General features: G+C 47.0%; 1 protein-coding gene across 3 annotated transcripts; it reads left to right on the forward strand.

Moving 5' to 3' along the window:
• Positions 1–426: 426 nt before the first annotated feature.
• On the forward strand, positions 427–21,780 carry fktn (fukutin). 3 transcript variants are annotated; one of them, XM_072517452.1, is made up of 10 exons: positions 427–476; positions 859–990; positions 5,322–5,381; positions 6,645–6,842; positions 8,089–8,366; positions 10,163–10,295; positions 11,777–11,906; positions 13,389–13,522; positions 15,106–15,230; positions 21,183–21,780. In XM_072517452.1, exons 2-10 carry the CDS (start codon positions 886–888, stop codon positions 21,394–21,396), a joined length of 1,377 nt encoding a protein of 458 aa, XP_072373553.1. In that variant the 5' UTR covers positions 427–476; positions 859–885; the 3' UTR covers positions 21,397–21,780. The 3 variants fall into 3 exon arrangements, with proteins under 3 accessions (XP_072373553.1, XP_072373555.1, XP_072373554.1); XM_072517454.1 differs by having other exon boundaries at positions 15,136–15,230; XM_072517453.1 differs by lacking the exon at positions 427–476 and having other exon boundaries at positions 844–990.
• The last annotated feature ends 3,684 nt before the right edge of the window (positions 21,781–25,464 follow it).

The following is a 25,464-nucleotide window of genomic DNA, read 5'->3' on the forward strand; positions in this document are numbered from 1 at the left end:
GACCCCACCCCCAAATTTCCCTGACTCCACCCCCAAATCCCCCTGACTCCACCCCCAAATCCCCCTGACTCCACCCCCAAATCCCCCTGACTCCACCCCCAAATCCCCCAGACTCCACCCCCAAATTTCCCTGACTCCACCCCCAAATCCCCCTGACTCCACCCCCAAATCCCCCAGACTCCACCCCCAAATCCCCCTGACCCCACCCCCAATTCCCCCTGACTCCACCCCCAAATCCCAACTACCTCTGACCCCCGTCCACAAATCCACACCTGTCACTGACCCCGCCCGACAGGAGCGCGTCACTCTGACCTCTCCCCTCAGGCAGTTCTCGCGATGTTCGGGGGAGGAGGGGGGGGAGGAGGAGGAGGAGAGGGGGGTGGAGCCGGGCGGGCGGAAGGGGCGGGGCCTGGGGGGGTCGAACGGAAGGGGCGGGGCCTGGATCCGAGAGCGAGAGAACCGGCGGCGCAGCTCCGGTAAGCGACAGCTTCGCCCGGGAGACCCCCCCCCCCCCCTCACACAGCCCCCGGCCCCTCCACCCCCGCCTTAAATGGTGGCCCTGTCTGCAGCTGCCTGGGTCCGAAGCGCTGGGAGTCCCTCCCTTAGCTTCTTCCCACCTCAGGAGATGCTGTCCACAACCGGGCCTCTGGACCAAGGTTGCTGTGGGTCACCTGCCCTCATATCCCATGTGGCTCCCTGTCAGATATTATTTCCTAATCCTCCTGTGAATCACCCTGGGATGTTTTATTCTGTGCAAGGTGCTATATAAATTAAAAGTGTTGTTGTAGAGCAGTATTCAGTCCAATGCGATGGTCTGATTCAAATCTTATCACCTATAAACAGTTTTATTCTTTGCAGGTGCCGGAGACGGGAGAAGAATGACCAATGCCTCGAATCAACAAGACCATCATATTGATCCTCCTGACTGTAATAAGTTCCATATTTCTGTTGTTTCAGCTATATTATTATAAAGAGTACTTTTCATCAAAGGCAAGTATGGCATTCTGCTTTTTAATCATTTTGTAAAATACATTTACAGTGCCCAATTATATATTTTTTCCAATTAAGGGGCAATTTAGCGTGGCCAATCCACCTACCCTGCGCACCTTTGGGTTGTGGGGGTCCAACCCAAGCAGACACGGGGAGAATGTGCAAACTCCACACGGCCAGTGACACGGGGCCAGGATCGAATCTCGGTGCCGGAGGCTGCAGTGCTAACCACTGCGCCACCGTGCCGCCCATTTTAATCATTTCTGATACGAAGGCTTAATCAGATTGGAGGAAAAATGCAAACACCAATTCTTTACACAGTGGGAGACCAGTTATAATACTCAAGAAATTATACAATTCCCCCATTTTGATACATCATGTACATATTTTGTGATAACATTATCTTTGTGTATTGTAAATAAAACCAATTGAAATATAGTTATGCTGACAGATTTACAGCTCGCAAAACAAAATTGAAATGTTGACAATATTCGGTCTGTCGCTGAGACATTGACTCACGTTGTGAATGACATTCAGCTTTTTGAAATTTTATCAATGGATGTCCCTGGCAAGGTCAAAATCTATTGCTTATCCATAGTTGCTCTTGAGAAGCTGGTAATGAGGTGGCGCCTTGGAACACGGAGGTCTGTGAGGGGAGAGGGAGCTAGCTCCAGAATATTGTCCCTGCAGCAATATATTTTCAAGTGGGGCTGGTGTGCGACTTGGAGGGAAATCAGGTGGTAGTGTCATGTGAGAGTACCTTTAAGAAGTGGGTGTTTATAAATGTGTGTGTATATAAATATCTGTAGTGATTTAAAAAATGGGTGTTTATTACTGCAGTGATGTCCGAGAGTGGGTGGAGCTGGGTTGTCTGTCAGCTTTTTACTTTCGTTTTAGGCTGTTTGCTGCAGGGTGTGTTTTAGTTTTGTTTTCAGAGCTGGAAAGTAAGGATTACTTGGTGTTGTATTCTTTGGGGGTTGTATTTGAATGAATGGTTGCTAAGATGTTCACTGTTTTAAAAAGGTTAACTTGAGTTCATAGAATAAACATTGTTTTGCTTTAAAAAATACTTTTCCATTTCTGCTGTACCACACCTGTAGAGTGGGCCGTGTGCTCCCCATACCACAATCTATTAAAAGTTGTGGGTCAGGTGAATGCCATGATACACTTTGGGGTTGTCTAAACCCTGGCCCATAACAGTCGTGGTATTTATTCCCATGCGTCTGCTGCCCTTGTTCCTCCAGGTGGTAGAGGTCACTCGGTTAGAAGGTGCTACCAAAGTGAAAGGCAGGAGTCCCAGAACAAGTGCAACATTGCTTTCCCAGGATAGCGTTTTATTCATCATTAAAAGATGAGTACAATTTTTTTGATGTGGAGATGCCGGCGTTGGACTGAGGTGAGCACAGTAAGAAGTCTTACAACACCAGGTTACCCACACAACCCTGCCATGGCAATCTCTGCAAGACGTGCCAGATCATTGACCTGGATACCACCATTACACGTGAGAACACAACCCACCAGGTACGCGGTACATACTCGTGCGACTTGGCCAACGTTGTCTATATCATACGCTGCAAGAAAGGATGTCCTGAAGCGTGGTACATTGGCGAGGCCCTGCAGACGCTGTGACAACGAATGAACGGACATCGCACGACAATCACCAGGCAGGAATGTTCCCTTCCAGTCGGGGAACACTTCAACAGTCGAGGGCATTCAGCGTCTGATCTCCAGGTAAGCGTTCTCCAAGGCGGCCTTCAGGAAGCGCGACAACGCAGAATCGCCGAGCAGAAACTTAGCCAAGTTCCGCACACATGAGTGCGGCCTCAACCGGGACCTGGGATTCATGTCGCATTACATTCATCCCCCACCATCTGGCCTGCAAAATCCTACCAACTGTCCTGGCTTGACACAATTCACACCTCTTTAACCTGGGGTTACCCCATCTCTGGATCTGTAAAGATTTAATCGCCTGCTAATGCTCGCATTCCAAGCATTGTCTGGCATCTTTGAATTTGTCTATATATATGTTTCTGGAACATACCTCTTCATTCACCTGAGGAAGGAGTAGCGCTCCGAAAGCTAGTGACATCGAAACAAACCTGTTGGACTTTAACCTGGTGTTGTAAGACTTCTTACTGTACGATTTTTTGGTTTTACTTTGAAACTTTGATTAACTAAATCCTGATTTTAAAAAAAAGCAGAGGGCAGTCTGATCTCGCTCAGTAACCACATGTGCAAATCCAATAGAGCTGCTGTATAGCAACCAGCACCTGGTAGATTTAAATAATCTTTCCTCAGAAACTAGAACATAGCATCTCGCAGCTGTGAGGCACGGATCAGGGATCGAACCTGGTGTATTTCTGGAGTAAACCGTTCGAGTGTACCATGCCTGCAGCAATTTCAGCTGTGTTACTATTTTTCAAAAGAAAAGCTTTATGCTTCTGTTTTTCAATTTAAATCCCATTTGTTCATCTGAGGATATTGCTTTTCAAAATTCATATTTTTAACCAACTAATGCAATGGCTGGTACAATTGAGTATCACATGACCCACCTATGAAATGTATTGTTTAGTAGACACATGGGCTGACCTGACCATAGGTTGGTACATGGGGCGGCACGGTGGCACAGTGGTTAACATGGCATGTGGTTTTGTCAGTTGCTTTCAGAATTAGTGATTTCTGTTGCTTGAATGTGTGGTCCCAATGAGCAGGTACCTTTGTCCTGCATGAAGGAAGATCACAAAGAAGGTCATTGTGAGCCAGTCTCGTATCCTTGCTATTGATTCTCGCCAGCTCCAGACTGGGAGGTCACCTTCCTTTTTGCGTTGCATATTTCTAGGCGAGGCATTTAAAACCTGGCAGGGTTAAATACCGCATTTGTGATTCATCTTCTGTTCATTGAATTAATGTGTAATATTGTTGACTTTCATTTTCACCGCCAGTAGTTTTTGATAAGATACTGTTGCTCTTTTTAACCTTAGTCTATTTGCTCTGATTACGTCACCTTTGCTCATGAGTCGCCAGGTATCTTTATGATACCGCCACGTGGTTCAAGTTCAGGTTATGATTAATAATACAGCACACCGCTTAGTAAGGATTAAAACAACGGTCATTTATTATATACTACAAGCAATATTAATACCCTAATACTTTCTATATAATAAACCTATCACTACTGACCAATACTTAACTTTAGGAAGAGCCCACCAGGTCAGGGAAACGAATGGCTTGTCCAATCAGATCTGGCCCGCGGGATTCAAAAGGCTGCTACAGGTCGGTGGCTAGGTGTCTCTACCGGATAGCGATCGCTGGATTCAAACTTACTGTTGCCGGTTGCTGTTCTTGCGAAGGTCTCGAGCAGGCGAAGAGAGAGAGAGAGATCTGAACTTGGACCCTCACGTTTATAGGGCCCAGGGGCTTCCCGCCTCCCGGGGCGGCCCTTGACCGTGAGTCCCAAGTGATTGGATCTGTCCCCAATCTCTGGGGTCGATGTGTCCAATGGTGAGGCGATTCCTCGATCGGGGGGTGGTCGCTCACCTGTCTTTGTTTCGGCCACTGCAGGCGGCGACAGGTCTGGCCCGGTATTCAATTGCTAAGATGTTGCAATTGTTCCCTGGGATAGCCGATTTAACTGTGGATGCCTGAATAGATGGGTTGCAAACAGTCCTGAATGCAACTGCAAATACCAGGGTTGATGGGCTGTTGATAGCCCTGAGTATCGATCTGGGCTAACTTCCCAGAGCCAAATATGCAATACTGTCTGCAGCTGCCTGCTTGTGTCTTCTTAGCTGCTTTTCCCAGCAGTCTTTCAGGTTAGCCATTTCAAACTGGGTTTTGGCCAGATTAATCGGAACGCAGCCATTTTACGTGGCTACAATACTCTGCATCTTTTAAGTTCTGAATGTTTAGCAGGTTCAGCTTACCGTGATAGATAGACCGCCTGTTGTGGCAATCCTAAACAGTTCAGGAAGAAATTGAAAATTTACCTGAGCTGTGGGACTTGAAGCAAAAACAATGCTCTGCAAAGTCTGATGGACAGGTAACATTGGGAAGTGTAATGAGTTGCTGTAGCTTCTTCTGCCACCAGAGGCTGCTTTAACATTAATGTGACTCAACAAGCAAAGCCAAATATAGCTCATATCCTTGAAGTCCTTTTTACATCTGGTTCCGGAACCCCCCTGTTCTGCAGAGCCCCAGACTAGTGAAGTGCCCCAAACCCTTCTGAATCCCTAGTTAGACCTGCCTACAGGTTGTAGTACAGTGCCATGTACCTAGATTAAGATTTGCAAGGAATATTTTAAAAGTTATTTTGTTGTGTTGATTTATTTTAGAATGGGGAAGACATTTCTGATTTCAAAGGAAGTTATTCCATGGAAGAGAGCGTGCACTGGGTATGTATTAACATTTAGATTCAATTGCTGTTCTGTTTTGTTTGTCTGAATAGGTTCTGGAGAGCAGAATTAAAGAAAAAAACTTGCAGTGCCTATTGCACCTGAGATGTTCTAACACATTTTACATGCAATGAATGGCTTTAAGTGTAGTTACTGCAGTTATGTAAGCATAGCTATCGTTTTGTGCACAGCAGATCTTGCACACCGTAATGAAACAGAACATAGAACATACAGTGCAGAAGGAGGCCATTTGGCCCATCAAGTTTGCACTGACCCACTTAAACCCTCACTTCCACCCTATTCCCGTAACTCAATAACCCCATCTAACCTTTTTGGTCACTAAGGGGCAATTTATCATGGCCAATCCACCTAACCTGCACATCTTTGGACTTTGGGAGGAAACTGGAGCACCCAGAGGAAACCCAGCAGACACTGGGAGAGTGTGCAAACTCCACCCTGTCACCCAAGGTCGGAATCAAACCCTGAGTCCCTGATGCTGTGAGGCAGCAGTGTTAACCACTATGTATTAGTCTGTTTCTGCAATGAGGTACGTCTATTGGCTGGGATACTATTGCAACCCATTTTTGTCCCAAACATCACTTTTGAATCCCTGGGATGTGAGGGTTGACCTATAAGAAGAGATGTAGTAGAATGGGCTTGTCTCGCCACCCATCCAAATGACTTTTTCTGTTCCTCTCCCTAACACCTATCCCTCCCGTGTCTGTAATATTTCACCCCCCCCCAACCGCCCCGTTACTTAATGGAATTGGCCAGATGACCTTGTTTCCAAGTTCTTGCCACAGCAGGAGGGGGATCTGTGTAGAATCCGAGCGAGCAAGCTGGATTATGCTGTTCTTGCTCTGTTTAGCTATGCATCCCACATCTGCAGCCTAATGTAAATGATTTGTAGCTCACCGAAAGAACAAAGATTGGAAAGATTCCTGTTTATAAATTAAGACATATCACCATAAATATATTTGTTAAATTTGATGTCTAACTACTGCTGCCTGAGCCTCTGAGACTCCTACTCTGCCTCTTTAACACCAACCATGCACTGCCCTCTGTAGCTCACTTTCGGTCTTTGATTCAGCTTGAATGTCCACAATTTCCCAGCATTCCGCAACCAGTGAACCTGGGAATTATTTGTTTGACCCAAAGAAGCCACGTTAGATTTGGTGCAGAATTGCACAAAGGATTGTCTCTTAATTGCGGGGAGCACCTTGTTGTGATTTTTGTTAACGCTGAATGTAAATTCTTTCCTAGAAAGTGGTCAAAAAGTTTCTTGGTTTGGTATCGGTCCACAACATTCCTTTGTACCTCATTGATCCTTTGGTCTTGGGACGGATGAATGAGAATAGTCACCATGAGGAAAGTACAGGCAGTGGGCTAAACTGCAAGTACTTGTGTGCTCCGAGGGAGTTCACCACATTCGCACTATTGGACAAATTTTGGAAAAATGAAGTAAGTGCCAATACCTCTATCAATCCATTTTTAAAAATTTTCTTCCAAAAGGCCTTGTATTTCTATAGCGGTTGATTCATGGAGGTGCCACCACCATCCTGACTTGGAATTATATCTGTATTTTTTTATTCCTTTACGGGATGTGGCCGTCACTGGTTAGGCCAGCATTTTATTGCCCATCCCTAGTTGACCGTCAGAAGATGGTGGTGGTGTGTTGCCTTCTTGAACCGCTGCAGTCCTGGAGGCGTTACTATATTGAAATCCTGGCACTCCCTCCCGAACAGCTCTGTGGGTGTACCTGCACCGCGTGGACTGCAGCGGTTCAAGAAGGCTGCTCACCCCCACCTTCTCAAGGGGAATTGCCGATGGGCAATAAATACTGACCCAGCCAGCAACACCCACACCCCATGAATGAATACATTTTTTTTTAAATGAAAGGGGCTAAATAGCATTTTCTCACTCCAGGCATTATGATCTGATGATGCATATGTGACGGATACTTTCATGTTTAAATTATAACAATGGACATTATGTTTATAAATAAAGTTTTAGCAATACCAGTGCTTTCAGAGTTTTAAAACTTCGTTTTTCCCTGTCGGAAGCAATGCTTTCTGTTGTGCGGAATATGAAGGTGGGATCCCCAGTTTGAAGCTCAAATGATTATTTGAGCCTAAAATTAATCAAATCAGGGATTCCTTTGTTGAAGAATAGGTGCGTAATTCTTTAATGGAGTTCAACATCCATTTCCACCTCCGATTCTGACTACTAAGAAGGGATGATTGATTAAAACAATGTTTCATTTCTAACTGAGGATTTTGAACACTCGTGACATAAACCTGAGGGGAATACCTGTTAACTCGGAAGTGAGCTACTGCACGTTTGGCTACTGCAGGTAGAAAGGGCACCCTTTAAAAGATGCTTTTCTTCATTTTAGCAACATGTTGAAATTAGTTCACAGGTTGATTCCAGGTTTTAAAAAACGTGCTGGTGGTGACAGGTATTTATTTTGATCTGATTTATATCTTTTCATTTGCTTCTGTATAACTAAGTTCAGTAGCCATTGGATTTAAGCCACCTTCAAAGTAATTTGGTCAACATTAATACTAATGCAAGATGCCCAGTTGCTTCAATGGGTGAAGAGGAACCTCTTGCACCAGTTCTAATCAAATCAAACAATGTTTGAAAATACTGATTGATTTTTGTACGTTATCGCTTCCCCCAAAAAATCATTTTCAAATCTTCCAAGGTGTTCCTGAAGAAAGATGCTGAAGAGGAGGGTTTTCAGTGGATGGAGTTGAGTGGTAAAGACCCAAGGCTGGCTGGGATGGATGGCCTTTCGGGTACAGAGATTCCATTGCACTACATCTTTAAGCTACAGAATCACGCCATCCACCTGGTGGTATTTTACGAACGGAGTGGAAACTTCCTGTGGCATGGACAACTGCGGCTCAAGCAAAACGCGGACAAAAAATTTGTGCACTTCCGAAAGCTGCATTTTGGGCGTTACCCTGGCGCCTACAACAGGTAAGTGGAAACGAGGTGATCCGAGACTTGTAAGAGATGTGCTGCTGGTCGAAGTCCAGATCTGTTGATGAGACTGAGGGTAACCCCCGTAGATTTTTTTACTTTTTCCAATAGAAAAGGACGTGCATTCCTTTAAGTCCCTTTCAGAACCTTAAGACATCCCGAAGTGCTTCACAGCCAATGAAATACTTTTGAAACTGTCACTGAGAGGCTTAGCGTTTCAGCCCATATAAATAAAAATGTAAAGGTAAATTATCTTTGTTTTCACAAGTAGGCTTACATTAACACTGCAATGAAGTTACTGTGAAAAGCCCCTAGTCGCCACACTCCGGCACCTGTTCGGGTACAGGGAGGGAGAATTCAGAATTCTCAGCTGGTATGGGAATTGAACCCGCGCTGCTGGCCTTGTTCTGCATCACAAACCAGCTGTCTAGCCCACTGAGCTAAAGTTTGAGAGGTGGGAGCTAAATCTATCGGAGTGCCATTAATTAGTAAGTGGGATAAAGATAGAAGCAAAAACCTCAAGACTTCATTTGAGGACTCCGCATCTATGAAGCGATTCCAAACAACCTATGATTAATTACATTTTATTTGGGCTGTACATTTAAATAAACACACATTTTGTGTGGACATTAACCCATAGTGTGTCTTTTGTTAACCTGGTGATGGTATCTAACTGAATAAGCGACTGAGAAATCATGATATTGTAAATTAATTTTTCCACTCGGCTGTGTTAATGTTTTGTTAGAAACTGACCTTGCATCATCTCTAGCAGGATTTATGGTGATTGACTAAATTTTATATTTACTGCATGGGTTTTTAAACTGGCCTCATGGAGATTGCATGTGTATTTCCAAGCATTCCTATAAATACTCCCAATCGCTATCCTTGATGGGAGGTTTTCAGATATACATACGGTTATGAGAAAGCTTGACAAGTTGGAGAGTCTGGAGCCACGGTGATGAGCCTCTGGGTAAGAAGGGCTCAGTCATTTTGATCTGAAAAGTGAAATTTCTACACTCCAAAGTTTGTGAATCTTTGGAGCCTTCATACCGAAGAGAGTGCTGCATGTATCCAAAGCTGAGACTGATAAATCATTTGGACTCACAAGGGAATAAGAAAGAGCTGGAGGATCGGACGGGAAAGTGGCAGAGCGGGCTCATATGGTCTACTCCTGTTTTTTATGTTCGTATACACAGCAGTCAAAACACTCCTGCTTTGCTAGACAGTCTCTGTTCCCAATTAGCATTAATTTAGCACTAATGACAATGCACTTATTTGAAATGTTTGAATCAGAAACTCTAGAATTTAGATACTTGTGGAATAATTAAGTCTTGGGATCAACAAATTTGCAGACAGTCCAGTCAACAGTAGACTACCTATTAAAATGGTTCTACTGGCATGTTCTGTACCCCAGTATCATACGTGGTTTGCCTGGCTTGGAGAATCCACAGAAACAATTTATCACCAAAATAATTTGGGGGGAGAAAAGAAATGTATTCACAGATGCAGCTCCTATGTGGAGCCTCTGTTTTAATTCCATTTTATAATCCAAACGCAGGATTTGTGTTGCACAGCAATATAAACCAAGGGGAATCGCATTACCAAGCACATTCACACCTAATCCTTTCCTGAAGATGTTCTTGTAAAACGAGCCCTTAACTGACAAAGCTACTGGTATTTTAATATTATCTCTTACCTTAACTCTGCATTGCGACCTCAAACAATGCTGCTAACAAGAAGAGGAGAGAAGGATCCGTTCACTTATTTTGCTGACATTGTATTTACTATTACAGACCTGAGCTGCATCTGGCTTCAATTGATGGACTAGAAATCCGTGTTCCTAAAGAAATAGCCAATTTTCTAGAAGAGGTTTCTCATTCGAGGTTTGTTGAATGCAGGTACAAGGAAGCGAGAACGTTTTATCAGGTTTGTCTGAACGGCAATAAATTCCCGATTATTATGATTATCGCCAAGTTTTGTTGCCATAAAGAAAATACGCAAGCATAGATTTAACTTTGTTTTAGATTTAATGTCTAGCAACTAACTTTCAGATGTAGATCGAAATATTCCACGATTATGGTGAAATGGAGGTGCAATTTGAGATTGGGGTGGGGACTGGAGAAGGGAATAGCTTTGATCTTCATATACCGTGCCACTTTTTGGACACAATTTTTCACTATCGAGCTGAATAAATAGTGAAATAAAAGGAAGCACAGGAAAAAGTATTTTGAACGTTCAGAAACACAAAGTATCCTAGACATTAACCCATGTTTCTTCCGGGTGCTCCTCCCACAGTCCAAAGATGTGCAGGTTAGATGGATTGGCCATGCTAAATTGCCCTTAGTGTCCAAAAAGGTTCGGTGGGGTTACTGGGTTACGGGGATAGGGTGGAGGTGTAGGCTTGGGTAGCATGCTCTTTCTAAGGGATGGTGCAGACTCGATGGGCCGAATGGCCTCCTTCTGCACTGTAAATTCTATGATTCTATGTAAATTGAAGAAAAATGATGACCTTTTTGGTAATTTTGGTGTTGGGACGCAAAGTTAGGGCCAGGAAGTTGTTTTTTTTAAATAAAATTTATTGTACCCAATTCATTTTTTCCAATTAAGGGGCAATTTAGCGTGGCCAGTCTACCTACCCTGCACATCTTTGGGTTGTGGGATCGAAACCCACGCAAACACTGGGAGAATGTGCAAACTCCACACGGACAATGACCCAGAGCAGGGATTGAACCTGGGACCTCGGTGCCGTGAGGCAGCAGGGCTAACCCACTGCGCCACCGTGCTGCCCCCGTAAATTGTTTTTTTAATGTATTCAGTCCATGGAACTGTTACTCAAAGTAACTTTTAGCAATTAATGAATTGAACTTTTATAAACTTATCGTGAACTTTGGAGCTCATAAAGTTGTATTTAACTTGGAAATGGGGGTCGAATAGTCAAAAATGCTGAGCTACACTATACTTAAATTAATGCAGAAACCCCATTGGGTTGCCTTAATGGAAATCCTATCCAGCAGTTTATCACAAATCAAATACGTGTATATCATTTCCTAATTATATGCTTGCTTTATAAGTTTGTGTATAATTATGTGAACAGTATATTGGTCTTGCTTGCCCGAGCAGCATATCTTTCTTTGTCCAAGGTACCAGTGTAATGGCTTCATAATTATTCTTCATTCACTAGCTCAATTACAACTTGTGTTTGTGTCAGTCATCACTGTGCCTACAGCATTGCTATACATTGTTTGGGGGGAGGCATTACAATTAACAATTAACGTATCAAGTTATTTAAAAGCAGTCTGGCTAAAGTCACATAAAGCTAGCTGCATTCACAATCAGTGTATCTATTTTTCGTGGGACGGCTGACTGTTTCTCTGCTTTAAATCCCATGTACAACTGTTTAATTATAGGTGTACCCTGAGGACACATCGCAGGATGCTATGGAATTTAAGAAAAAAGCAAAGGATTTGCTTCATCAGGCTGCAAAGATATTGAATAGACAGGAGGTGCCATTCTGGCTGAGCAGCGGAACATGCCTCGGTAAAGTACCATGTGCAAAATTTGGAATAGTTTGCTGAAAATGTACTGAAAGTTGCTTTGGAGACCTACAATTCCAATTAATGTTTTCAATTAAAACAAGGAGGGAAGGTTAGAGAAGATGTGAAAGTATTCAAACTCCCAGCCATTCCTTGAATCAAGCTATCCCCCGTAGTTTGCGGAATGGAAGGACTAGAGCAGTAGAATGAAACAGATGTAATAATTTTGGGTGGAAATTGCAAGCACAAAGAGGTCAAATGGATGCAGATTAAAGAAGCTGAAAGATCGGAGAAGAAATTTACCTGGAATCAGAGGAATGGAGGCTTCTCGGGAATGACCATTTAACCATGAACTGGATAGAAAAGTGTGCAGTTAGAAAATCGTGTACGCCAGGTAGCTTACTCAACTGTCCAGGAAGGATTAGTTAATACATTTTGTATTTCTGTAAATTCAAAGCAAAGACCGCTTTAGGAAAAAGAATGGAGGCCAATGATAATTTAAGGACATTTGAATGGAACTTCAAGGACAAGCTAAAGGACACAAATTTATAAGTGAGCAGCCTCAATGAAGATTAGGCTATCATTTAGAAGAAAATTGCTCCCTCACCGCCTTCCCACCCCCATCCCGACTCATTACTGATTCTGTAGAGCAGGCTCTGAACAAGAGTTGACCCTCCTCCTTCAGATGCCATACGCTAAGAGAGCGTTGGCAACCACATCCACACTGAATGGTGCCGTGAACGAAAAATTGCACGCGAGGCATAAAGCGAGAATCTCATCGGTGAAATCTCATTTGCAGGTTTTCCCCATCCCCCGCCAGTGATGTAATGAGGATCCCGCCCAGAAAGTTCGGGAACCTAATTTAGATAAATTATAATATCATTAAAGGGCTCCCCTGCCATATCATCGCCCTACATTGGGATTTCCCCCCCCTCCCCACATGATTTCCCATTGGCGAGCTTTACAATATGTTTTAAAAATTGGAAATCAGGCGAAGGGAACGCGCCAGGGGCGCATAGGTGAGTATAGCCCCCAGGGGGGAGAGGGAAATGCTTGGGTAGTGCCCTGGCTCGCCCCCACCCCACCACCAGGCAGCACCCCCCCCCGGCAGCGCTAGGCCAGTACCCTGGGTGCTCCATGAGGTGGGGTTCCCGTATCCATGGAGGCTTCCCAGGCCGTGGAGGGGTTACCCTTGTGCATGTGGGAGGGTCTCCGTGCGTGTGTTGGGGGTGGCTTCGTCTTCAACATTATTGTGCTGGGTGAAACTGTGAGGTTATTGTTTTCTCTCTCTCCAGAAAGAATGTGATCATTGCAAGATTTTTGGAAAGTGATATTGGGTTCAGAGATAAACTAAGCTGCTGCAAGTGACACCCAGTCTGGACGTGGCCTTTTGACATTGTTATGACGTGCTTGATATTTTGGACTTTAGTAGTGCAAGCTGAAAAAGATCGATGCCGCCTAAAATGTTCCTTTCTCATTTTTCTAGGGTGGTTCAGACAATGTAATATCATTCCATACAGTAAAGATGTGGATTTGGGAATATTGATAAAGGATTATAAAGTTGATATTATCACAGCGTTCCAGCAGGCAGGACTTCCCCTAAAACATAAGTTTGGCAAAGTGAGTCAACTGCAGAATTTCCTACTTCGTCATTTCTTAGACAATTGAACATTTTATATCAATAATTAAAAGTTTTGCATCTGCTGGGATCGGTTTAAGTCGAGAATTTCTGAAGGCAAAAACCACATGGTTGGCTCAGGTATTATTGAAAATTGATTATTTAAAAATAGTCACAACTCCTGTTCAGTGAGCGGTTAGCTCAATCCCTTCAATCATCATTCAATTAAGAAAAAGCTATGATAAAACAATCTGTTTATAAAGCTACCAACCAGCAATTAGTACCTACTGTAAAACTAGCCAAATCTGCGTGGCCATTTTGTCTCCTCGTATACACCGCGGGGGCCATGTTAGCACAGTGGTTAGCACAGTTGCTTCACAGCGCCAGGATCCCAGGTTCGATTCCCGGCTTGGGTCACTGTGCGATTCTCCCCGTGTCTGCGTGGGTTTCCTCCGGGTGCTCCGGTTTCCTCCCACATTCCAAAAATGTGCAGATTAGGTGGATTGGCCATGCTAATTTGTCCTTTAGTGTCCAAAAAAAGTGAAGTGGGGTTACTGGGTTACGGGGACAGGGTGGAGGTGTGGGCTTAGCTAGGGTGCCCTTTCCAAGGGCTGGTGCAGACTCGATAGGCCGAATGGCCTCCTTCTGCACTGTAAATTCTCTGATTATATGAATAGGAACGGTTTAAAAATACCATAGGTCGAATAACAAATATACTTCTGGAAGAAAATGAATTGACGGTTAGAAGTGCTTTCAAGAGGTTTTTCCAATACGGTCCTGCCCATTCTAATAACCATGGTACGCACATTCGGTTGTAAACTCAGCCTTTCGATTATTTCACTGGGCTGTAAATTTTAGTTCCTCTTTGTGCACTGTATAGTTGAGAGAGCACAAGAGCGAGCGATGCGTCGTCAGAGTTTTTAAACAGTTTCACGCCTCTTCTGTAACGTATGCTGTAAGCCCATATCATGTAAAATAATAATTAGGCGGGCAGGGACAGCAAACAAAACTGTATTTTAATAATGTCAGCAGTTAAAGAGGTTGGTTGAGGAAAAGTTTAATTTTTCTGCCGTTGAGGGGCATTTGTTGGGATTAGAGGGAAATGCTTTGTTGCTCAGATATTGTGGCAGTCAGCTGTGGAAAATGATCTATGGCCACTTGCTCACTGCAAACTCGGAGGGGAAAGAAAGACCTCTGGGTCGGCACTACATAAACGACACGTTTCAGCAAGAACTAAAAGTTCACTTGGCCAAAGGAAATAAAATACCTCTTTGCCATTTTCCCGTTGCTTTACTCTGCTGATATTTCAGAGTTTGATTTTCTATCGAAAAGCTTATTTTCCTTTCCGCGAGTCAAATTGTCTACTTCAGTACACCCAGGAAAACATCTCATAAACACGTCTCCCAAACCATTTTTTTAGAGTCTAGATCCCGATAGAATCTATTTCGAGTGGGCTTGGATCAGACGACAGTGCCTCCCGTTAGTTAAAGCAGAGGCAGGACCCTGTTTAACCCTAATCTCATCAAACCATGTCCGAATATCCAATCAATTCAGTCCAACCTTTTTCTATTCTGTTTTGCTTCAGGAAGATGACAGTCTGGAGCTTTCCTTTCAGTCAACAGGTGTGAAACTGGATGTCTTCTTTTTCTATGAAGAGGATGATTACATGTGGAACGGAGGAACCCAGGTCAAAACTGGCAAAAAATTCAAGTATGTTGCTACCAATATTTATTTACTTCAACTTGTGTCAATGCTCACTCTAATTTTTCCTATCCATGTGCAGAATTAATTTTGTTAGGTGCACCACTATCAAGGTCATGTGTGGGTGTGCATCCCCAATGGAAAAATATCCTATTAATAATATTTATATTTACCACAAAATCATTGTAGGTATGGGAGAAGAAAAAATTTGAACCCCAGCTACTGACACAGTAACGTGCTGGTCCACACATTCCCAGATTAACTGAATTCAATTTTAAACTTACCATGGTGGCATTTGAATTCACAATCTCTCGTGGTTAAGTTCAATACCATTGCCACACGTGAGGGAGGCATGTTAGTATTTATATTGCAGCTTGTATTTTAGTCATTTGACATTTTTTTAAAAAAAACAAGAGTTCAGCACAAGTCTGATGATGCAATTCATAAAGAAGTTGCGATAATTACAAGTTGCCTTTTAGCTCAGCAGTACCTTTTTTGAAAATTCTGTGCCTGCTGAGCTGGTAATTTTGTTTCCCAGTCTACTCCCCTTTCTTTTTTATATTTAAAAACCTGAAACACAAGATTCTAAATTAGTAAAGACCGAGTTCAAAGATCATTGCGAATATGGGGATGATTTTCTCTTCCCCCATCATGTGTTTGTAAAAGCAGTCACCAGTTCATGGTGCTCTGATAACCACAGTATCTTATAGCTATTCTATAGAACAAACGCTGTTGCAAATTGTGTTTTACTGCATCTCCTTATTTTTTAAAGTTTTATTTGTTAGTAAATTTAGAGTACCCAATTCTTTTATTTTCAATTAAGGGTAATTCCGCGTGTCAGTTCAGCCACCCTGCATGTCGTTGGGTTGTGGGGGGGAGACCCACTCAGACACAGGGAGAATGTGCAAACTCCACACGGACAGTAACCTGGGGCCGGGATCGAACCTGGCTCCTCGGTGCCACTGTGTTGTCCACTGCTGTATCCCCTTATGAGATAGCACTGAATCCTACTTTTGCATATGTTGATTGGAAAAAAAAATGTGTTTAATTGTTTTATGTATTGTAAAACTACTGTCAACTTAAATAATTCACATATTGAATCATTCCAATGAACTCCAGATTTTTGGGGGGGTTTATTTACAAGATGCAAGCATCATGAAAGGTTTAGAAAATGCGGGAAAAATTCAGTCACAAAGGGTTTACTCCACAAAACATGTGCCTTGTTTCCAGTTGGTTTCTGTTTTTATATTTCAGTAGATGGCACTCTGCTTCATTTGTTGTTTTGCTGATCCAGGTTCAGGCATCTGAAATTTTTGGTCCAATGTGTAAAGCACAAGTGCCATTCACCTGGCTGAATATTCAACCCTGTTCCAGTTTATATAAACTCTGTCCATACTTTGCCGGGTTAAGACCTGCTCAACTACTGGTTGAACCACCTCTGACTGCACCCTGGAATCAGAGAGAGAGAGAGAGAGCACGCCACATGGTCTAATCGAGTGATACAGTTCCTAAAAGCAACAAGACATGGGGTAAAATTCTCCCAGCCCACCCACAGTGGGTTTGGTGTCAGGCAGGAGAGGATAATCTAGCAGAAGCCAAAAGGTCGAAAACCTGCGGGTGTAAAACCAGGTAGTCATTCTCCCAATGGCGTGTTAATGGGGGAGTCAGGCTCCTCGCTGGCTGGTGGTGTGAATTATATTTGCATTCATTTGCATCTCATGAATGCTCATTCAAACAGTTGCCTGATGGTATCCCGCCAGGGCTTCCAATCTTGCGTCACGCCTGTGGGAAATTACAGTATAAAACCCAATTCCTAAAAAGCGGTCCACAGTCGACTTTGAGGTGAGTGCAACGCTGCCTTCCTGCCACGGTGCTGTGCCGCACTTGATGCCCTGTTCACCTCTCTGCCGGGACAGCCCAGCTCCTGCCTCCATTTCCACGCCGAGCTGGTCGTCTTGGGCAGCACTGTGCTGCTGGACACACGATCCTCCTGTGTCACCCTCTCGGAGCAGTGCTGCACCTGGGGTTGGGGTGTACAGGGGTCTCGTTTTCCCCTGGTGATACACACACCAATGTTGATCTGGACAGCACTGTGCTTTGGGACTTATGCAGCCACCACAACAAAGATCAGAATTCCACCCGGTGTGGAATGAGGCAGGTGGGGGGTGGGTGGGTGGGGGGGGGGTTTGGCCTGATGAAGACAAGGGGGCAGTTTGGCAGGAGGGATGTGCAAGGAGGAAAGGTGAGAGGCCACAATGGCAGGCAGAGGAGCAAGGAATTGTGTAAAGAAGACGAACAATGGAAGACCGTGGGGAGGGAAGCTGGGTCCTGACAAGGCTGCATGAAAAGCTCTCAAACAAGGGGCCAGAGGCACATAACATTGTGTACTGGAAGAGGATGTGCAAAGACTCCAGCTGCGGTGGGTAGAGATCCAGGTTGGGCATGGGTGCCTCACAGGTGATGGCCTCTAGGGCGAGAAACTTGAATCGAGGAATGGGCTTCTTCTTGAGTCTGTGTTAGCCTTATCCCTCTGTGTTGTTGACATCCTGCATGGTCTGGTGAAGACAGATGGGCTGGAGAGAGTGATATGAAGGTGCTGAACTGGAATTTAAATATGTTGCCTGGACCTTCAAACCTGACAGCTGACGACCGGCAGATGGATCAGCTCCGAGGGGAACTTGCCGGTACATAATAATATTCCAAGTGCAGGAACTGGCACGGGCTCCTGCCATTCTGGCCAGTGGGAAAGCTGCCCACCCCTGCATTAGTCTCAAAAATAGAGAATTCTGCCTATTGCGTTTTATATAGTGTCATGTGAGAGTACCTTTTAAGAAATGGGTGTTTATCAGTGATGTCAGAGCTGGGCTGCCTGTCAGCTTTTTACTTTCGTTTTAGGCTGTTTGCTGCAGGGTGTTTTTTGGTTTCATTTTCAATGTTGGAGCTGAAGCCAGACCAAGCAGACGTACTGCTGTTCTCTCTGCCATCAAAAGACTATCTCTTGATCATTTGCTGAATTCAGAATTATAAATGTTTTCAGTAGTGACTTTAACCTGATGTGCTTCTGTTAAAGGTTTTGTTTTTAAGTCGTATGGATGTTAAAAGGAAAGCTTAAAGGATTACTTAGTGTTGTATTCTTTGGGGGTTGAATTAATGGTTGCTAAGATGTTCACTGTTTTAAAAAGGTTAACTTGAATTCATAGAATAAACATTGTTTTGCTTTAAAAAATACTTTTCCATTTCTGCTGTACCACACCTGTAGAGTGGGCCGTGTGCTCCCCATACCACAATCTAGTAAAAGTTGTGGGTCAGGTGAACTCCATGATACACTTTGGGGTTCTCTAAACCCTGGCCCATAATACTAGTGCCTTTTAAGGTAGTCCGACACCCTGGGTCACTTCACAGGTGAGTTAGCAAACAACATTTGACATCAAGTTGCATAAGGAGTTATTAGGACAGGTGACCAGAAGTTCAGTCAAAGAGGTAGGTTTTAAGGGGCCTCTTAAAGACGGCGGAAATGCGGAGAGCTTTTGGGAGGGAATTCCAGAGCAGCTGAAGGCATGGCCACCAATGTTGGAGCAAAGAAAACCATGGATACACAGGAGACCAGAGTTAGAGGAACATGGGTTCATGGAGTAGTGCTTCTAGCCGCCTTGTAGGGCTGGAGGAAGTTACAAAACTGGTAGCTGTGCAGAGTCAAATCAAAATAGTTGATTCCCTGAGATCAGTGAAATGCTTTTTCATGAATTAAAAAATTATTTTTAAAGATAAATGAAACCAAATGTTGATTTTATAACACAAAACAACTCTCAATCCTGTTGTGTATTCATGGTTATTCTAGTGTTTCCTTCCTAGCAGCCTTAGAGTTGAACAGGGCCACTTTAAGAGATCGATCACGCGACATCACCCTTTGTGCTGGCAAACGTACAGTGTAACATAGCAGCCCGCAGTGTTAGCATCTTCTGGTACAGCCCTTCGTTTATTTGAACCTCTTGAGGTCTGCAGGCTTAATTTTAAAACCTCCCCATAAAAACTGGCGACGAGGTAGGTGAATAGGATTTGTCGATACCTAAAAAGAAAAATAACTAATTAAAATGATCGCTACATAAAAGCTGGTGATGGGGGAGCCAAACTACGGTTACAGCCACGGGAGGAACTAAAATTTCAGCGAGGAATCCGAAGATAACAACTTTGGAAAGAAGCTCGCCACGTGCTGTGCCCGAAATGATCCATAGTGCTAACCGCTGTACTACCCTTACCAAATAGTTTGTCAATAAGCTGTTCGTGTGGAAACATTTTCTACTTTGAGGAAAGATACAGGGAATGACCAATACTGTCAGAGTTCATGGACATGGTGCTTTGAGGAAAGATTTCAGCAGACTCCGAGTTCAAGCCGTATTCCACTCAAAGACTTGAATTATTCATCCAGGAATGTTTTCTTCTCTGGGGAATGATAGGCATTATTCCACCACTATTAAGAAAACGTGTATTAAATTAATTACAGCAAGACCATTGTGATTTTGTCGGGAAGAAGGAGATGGCCAGAAGCCATTTTTGGTGGCTGGAGCTTGACGCCGGAATCGAGAAGGCGGGAATGTGTTTGTCTCGGACAAAGTGCGAAACCTGCTGTCATTAGCCTCGTTCCCCCCCGTGGGAATGGGAATGGCCAGAAGTGGCCTGGCAACCGATACATGTTGATTATGCTGGACTATTTTGAAGGGCGTAGGTTTCTCATTCGAGTCGATGCCCACTTGCACGGGTAAATGGGAAGTGTAACATAGCAGCCTGGAGTGATAACATCTTAATAAATCTGTTCATTTGTTTAAATCTCTGAGACTTCATTTTAAAACTGCACAACTGTGGATAAAAACAGAAAATGCTTGAAATACTCAACGGGTTTGTCAGCATCTGCGGAGAGAGAAACACTTTAATGTTTCATGCTTGTGACGTTAAATGACCAAAAGGACAATAGTGCAGGGCCAATGGGAGTGGTAAGTGGCGACTAGGGGCTTTTCACAGTAACTTCATTGCAGTGTTAATGTAAGCCTACTTGTGACAATAAAGATTATTTATTTATTTTATATTTTTAATGGGGCAAGCAAAACAAAAACCTAAGATGTGTCGAGAGGAGGTGTAAATACCTGGATCCTAAATAGTTGCTGTCCAAACCAAAGTGAAGGAAATGAGAGCGAGTAAAAGACTCAATCCAGCAAAGAAACAACAAACAATATGGGAGTAGAGATTGCAATCTAAATTGTTGAAATTAGGGCTGGATTATCCGGCTGTGCCCACCCGGTGGCTGGAAATTCCTGCCTGAGGTCCCGCCCGTGGCGATCTTGCGGCGGGCGGGGGTGGAAGAATCCAGAAGCCTATAGGGTGTTCAGTCACAAGATAAGGTGCTATTCCCCAAGTTTACCATGAGTTTCATTGACCGCGGACAGAAGGTCAGAGTGGGAGCAATTAAAGAGCGGAGAATTAGAGTGACGGGTGACTGCAAGTTCGGAATCATGCTTGCAGACTGAATGGAGGTGTCACAAAATGATCAGTGTGCGTTTGCATTGATTTTATAGTTTTGTCCAAGTTTCCTACTGCTATTACTACGTTTACTTAATCGGGTTTCTTATTTGGGGCGACACGGTAGCACAGTGGTTAGCACTGTTGCTTCACCGCGCCAGAGACCCGGGTTCGATTCCTGGCTTGAGTCACTCTCTGCGGAGTTTGCACGTTCTCCCCGTGTCTGCGTGGGTTTCCTCCGGGTGCTCCGGTTTCCTCCCACAAGATCGAAAGACGTGCTTGTTAGGTGAATTGGACATTCTGAATTCTCCCTCAGTGTAGCCGAACAGGCGCCGGAATGTGGCAACTAGGGGCTTTTCACAGTAACTTCATTGCAGTGTTAATGTAAGCCTACTTGTGACAATAATAAAGATGATGATTATTATTTATCTTACCGAATTGTTTTTACAGGTACATATTTCCTAAATTTGCCCTCTGCTGGACTGAATTTCTGGAACTGAAAGTACGGGTCCCCTGCAAAACGCTCCCGTATGTGGAAGCAAACTATGGGAAGAACTGGGAAATCCCTGTAACCAGTTGGGATTGGAAAAGTTCACCAGCGAATGTGCAAGAAAATGGCATTTGGCCTCTTGGAGACTGGGATGAAGTCATCCAAATACACTGAGGTGGCTGAAACAAAGTGGGGAGGTGATAACAAGGAGCGTTGATGCCAGAAATGAGCTAGAACTACACGGCAAAGGTGACTCCAATGGTTAATTCTGTCTGCTGAGAGGATGACTATTTTCAACACCGTGAGCTGATCAGGTGAAGGCTGTATTTACTGGGAACGGCTCCCCGTTGCTTTGTAATGTGATTAAGTAGAAATACGGTTTGGGAGACTGGATTCCCCCGACTGTCCTGACATTTAGAAACTACGTTAATCAAGCCTTAAATTTCATGCTTCGGATAACTTTCTGCCAGTTGTGGATTGGAATTATTTTGTAAATATTGTGCTACTGAATGCTTTTTTACTTCAAATTAAAGTGTTAACTTATTTGTTTTTTTAAAATTATCTATTTATTCATGAACAGAATTCTACAGCTTAAATAAGCAGATGTGTTTTGGAAACAACGCTGGCAATGGCTGGATACAGAACACTACAAAGTACTGAGGCTGTGTGTACACGGGGTGCCGAGGCTGTGTGTACACGGGGTGCCGAGGCTGTGTGTACACGGGGTGCCGAGGCTGTGTGTACACGGGGTGCCGAGGCTGTGTGTACACGGGGTGCCGGGGCTGTGTGTACACGGGGTGCCGGGGCTGTGTGTACACGGGGTGCCGGGGCTGTGTGTACACGGGGTGCCGGGGCTGTGTGTACACGGGGTGCCGGGGCTGTGTGTACACGGGGTGCCGGGGCTGTGTGTACACGGGGTGCCGGGGCTGTGTGTACACGGGGTGCCGGGGCTGTGTGTACACGGGGTGCCGGGGCTGTGTGTACACGGGGTGCCGGGGCTGTGTGTACACGGGGTGCCGGGGCTGTGTGTACACGGGGTGCCGGGGCTGTGTGTACACGGGGTGCCGGGGCTGTGTGTACACGGGGTGCCGGGGCTGTGTGTACACGGGGTGCCGGGGCTGTGTGTACACGGGGCGCCGGGGCTGTGTGTACACGGGGCGCCGGGGCTGTGTGTACACGGGACGCCGGGGCTGTGTGTACACGGGGCGCCGGGGCTGTGTGTACACGGGGCGCCGGGGCTGTGTGTACACGGGGCGCCGGGGCTGTGTGTACACGGGGCGCCGGGGCTGTGTGTACACGGGGCGCCGGGGCTGTGTGTACACGGGGCGCCGGGGCTGTGTGTACACGGGGCGCCGGGGCTGTGTGTACACGGGGCGCCGGGGCTGTGTGTACACGGGGCGCCGGGGCTGTGTGTACACGGGGCGCCGGGGCTGTGTGTACACGGGGCGCCGGGGCTGTGTGTACACGGGGCGCCGGGGCTGTGTGTACACGGGGCGCCGGGGCTGTGTGTACACGGGGCGCCGGGGCTGTGTGTACACGGGGCGCCGGGGCTGTGTGTACACGGGGCGCCGGGGCTGTGTGTACACGGGGCGCCGGGGCTGTGTGTACACGGGGCGCCGGGGCTGTGTGTACACGGGGCGCCGGGGCTGTGTGTACACGGGGCGCCGGGGCTGTGTGTACACGGGGCGCCGGGGCTGTGTGTACACGGGGCGCCGGGGCTGTGTGTACACGGGGCGCCGGGGCTGTGTGTACACGGGGCGCCGGGGCTGTGTGTACACGGGGCGCCGGGGCTGTGTGTACACGGGGCGCCGGGGCTGTGTGTACACGGGGCGCCGGGGCTGTGTGTACACGGGGCGCCGGGGCTGTGTGTACACGGGGCGCCGGGGCTGTGTGTACACGGGGCGCCGGGGCTGTGTGTACACGGGGCGCCGGGGCTGTGTGTACACGGGGCGCCGGGGCTGTGCGTACACGGGGCGCCGGGGCTGTGCGTACACGGGGCGCCGGGGCTGTGCGTACACGGGGCGCCGGGGCTGTGCGTACACGGGGCGCCGGGGCTGTGCGTACACGGGGCGCCGGGGCTGTGCGTACACGGGGCGCCGGGGCTGTGCGTACACGGGGCGCCGGGGCTGTGCGTACACGGGGCGCCGGGGCTGTGCGTACACGGGGCGCCGGGGCTGTGCGTACACGGGGCGCCGGGGCTGTGCGTACACGGGTATTATCATAGTATTTACAGTGCAGAAGGAGGCCATTCGGCCCATTGAGTCTGCACCGGCCCTTGGAAAGAGCACCCTACCCAAGGTCAATACCTTCACCCTATCCCCATAACCCAGTAACCCCACCCAACACTAAGAGCAATTTATCATGGCCAATCCACCTAACCTGCACATCTTTGGACTGTGGGAGGAAACCGGAGCACCCGGAGGAAACCCACGCGCACACTGGGAGGATGTGCAGATTCCGCACAGACAGTGACCCAAGCCGGAATCGAACCTGGGACCCGGGAGCTGAGAAGCAATTGTGCTATCCACAATGCTACCATGCTGCCAGGGCAGCTGAGACTGTGTACACATGGGGAGCTGAGACTGTGTACACACGGGGAGCTGAGACTGTGTACACACGGGGAGCTGAGACTGTGTACACACGGGGAGCTGAGACTGTGTACACACGGGTAGCTGAGACGGCGCGCACGGGGTGCTGAGACGGCGCGCGCACCGGGTGCTGAGACTGGGCGGGCGCGGGGTGCTGAGACTGGGCGGGCGCGGGGTGCTGAGACTGGGCGGGCGCGGGGTGCTGAGACTGGGCGGGCGCGGGGTGCTGAGACTGGGCGGGCGCGGGGTGCTGAGACTGGGCGGGCGCGGGGTGCTGAGACTGGGCGGGCGCGGGGTGCTGAGACTGGGCGGGCGCGGGGTGCTGAGACTGGGCGGGCGCGGGGTGCTGAGACTGGGCGGGCGCCGGGTGCTGAGACTGGGCGGGCGCCGGGTGCTGAGACTGGACGGGCGCCGGGTGCTGAGACTGGGCGGGCGCGGGGTGCTGAGACTGGGCGGGATGCTGAGACTGGGCGGGCGCGGGGTGCTGAGACTGGGCGGGCGCGGGGTGCTGAGACTGGGCGGGCGCGGGGTGCTGAGACTGGGCGGGCGCGGGGTGCTGAGACTGGGCGGGCGCGGGGTGCTGAGACTGGGCGGGCGCGGGGTGCTGAGACTGGGCGGGCGCGGGGTGCTGAGACTGGGCGGGCGCGGGGTGCTGAGACTGGGCGGGCGCGGGGTGCTGAGACTGGGCGGGCGCGGGGTGCTGAGACTGGGCGGGCGCGGGGTGCTGAGACTGGGCGGGCGCGGGGTGCTGAGACTGGGCGGGCGCGGGGTGCTGAGACTGGGCGGGCGCGGGGTGCTGAGACTGGGCGGGCGCGGGGTGCTGAGACTGGGCGGGCGCGGGGTGCTGAGACTGGGCGGGCGCGGGGTGCTGAGACTGGGCGGGCGCGGGGTGCTGAGACTGGACGGGCACCGGGTGCTGAGACTGGACGGGCACCGGGTGCTGAGACTGGACGGGCACCGGGTGCTGAGACTGGACGGGCACTGGGTGCTGAGATACTAGTGTTTACTATTCCAGCAATGCGTTGGTCCAGCCGAGAAAATTTGCCTTTGGAAATAATGTACCTTTCCCTTTACCACTAATGTCATTATTTTACGACTTCCTGGTTTATGACTCTATCGCTAAGGCAAACTTCTCCATGGAACAGGCATTCTAATGTGCGACTAACTATATTAAGCAAAGTACAGGCTAAGATTTGAACTCTTGAAACTTTCAGGGCTGCAAAGGGGATTGAGATCTGGTATAATATTCTCTCTGGTCTTCACCCCACAATTCTTCTTATGTAGATTTATTTTATGAAGATGCTCATAAAATCTTAAAAGTTCTTCTTGTAATGGGAAATTCTCAGTATTAATTATTCATTCTGAAAGTTGTGCACAGTGGATTTGCAGTATAGAATATGTTAGTATATAATAGGCTTGGAATTGCATTTGTCTAAGACTATTGTATTAGACATAGAATTTACAATGCAGAAGGAGGCCATTTGAGTCCACGCCGGAAAGACCAGCCCACCTAAGCCCACACCTCCACCCTATCCCCACAACCCAGTAACCCCGCCTAACCTTTATGAACACTACGGGAAATTTCTCATGACCCATTCACCTAACCTGCACATCTTTGGACTGTGGGAGGAAACCGGAGCACCCGGAGGAAACT

Source organism: Scyliorhinus torazame, chromosome 9 (assembly GCF_047496885.1).
Source record: "Scyliorhinus torazame isolate Kashiwa2021f chromosome 9, sScyTor2.1, whole genome shotgun sequence".
NCBI lineage: Eukaryota > Metazoa > Chordata > Chondrichthyes > Carcharhiniformes > Scyliorhinidae > Scyliorhinus > Scyliorhinus torazame.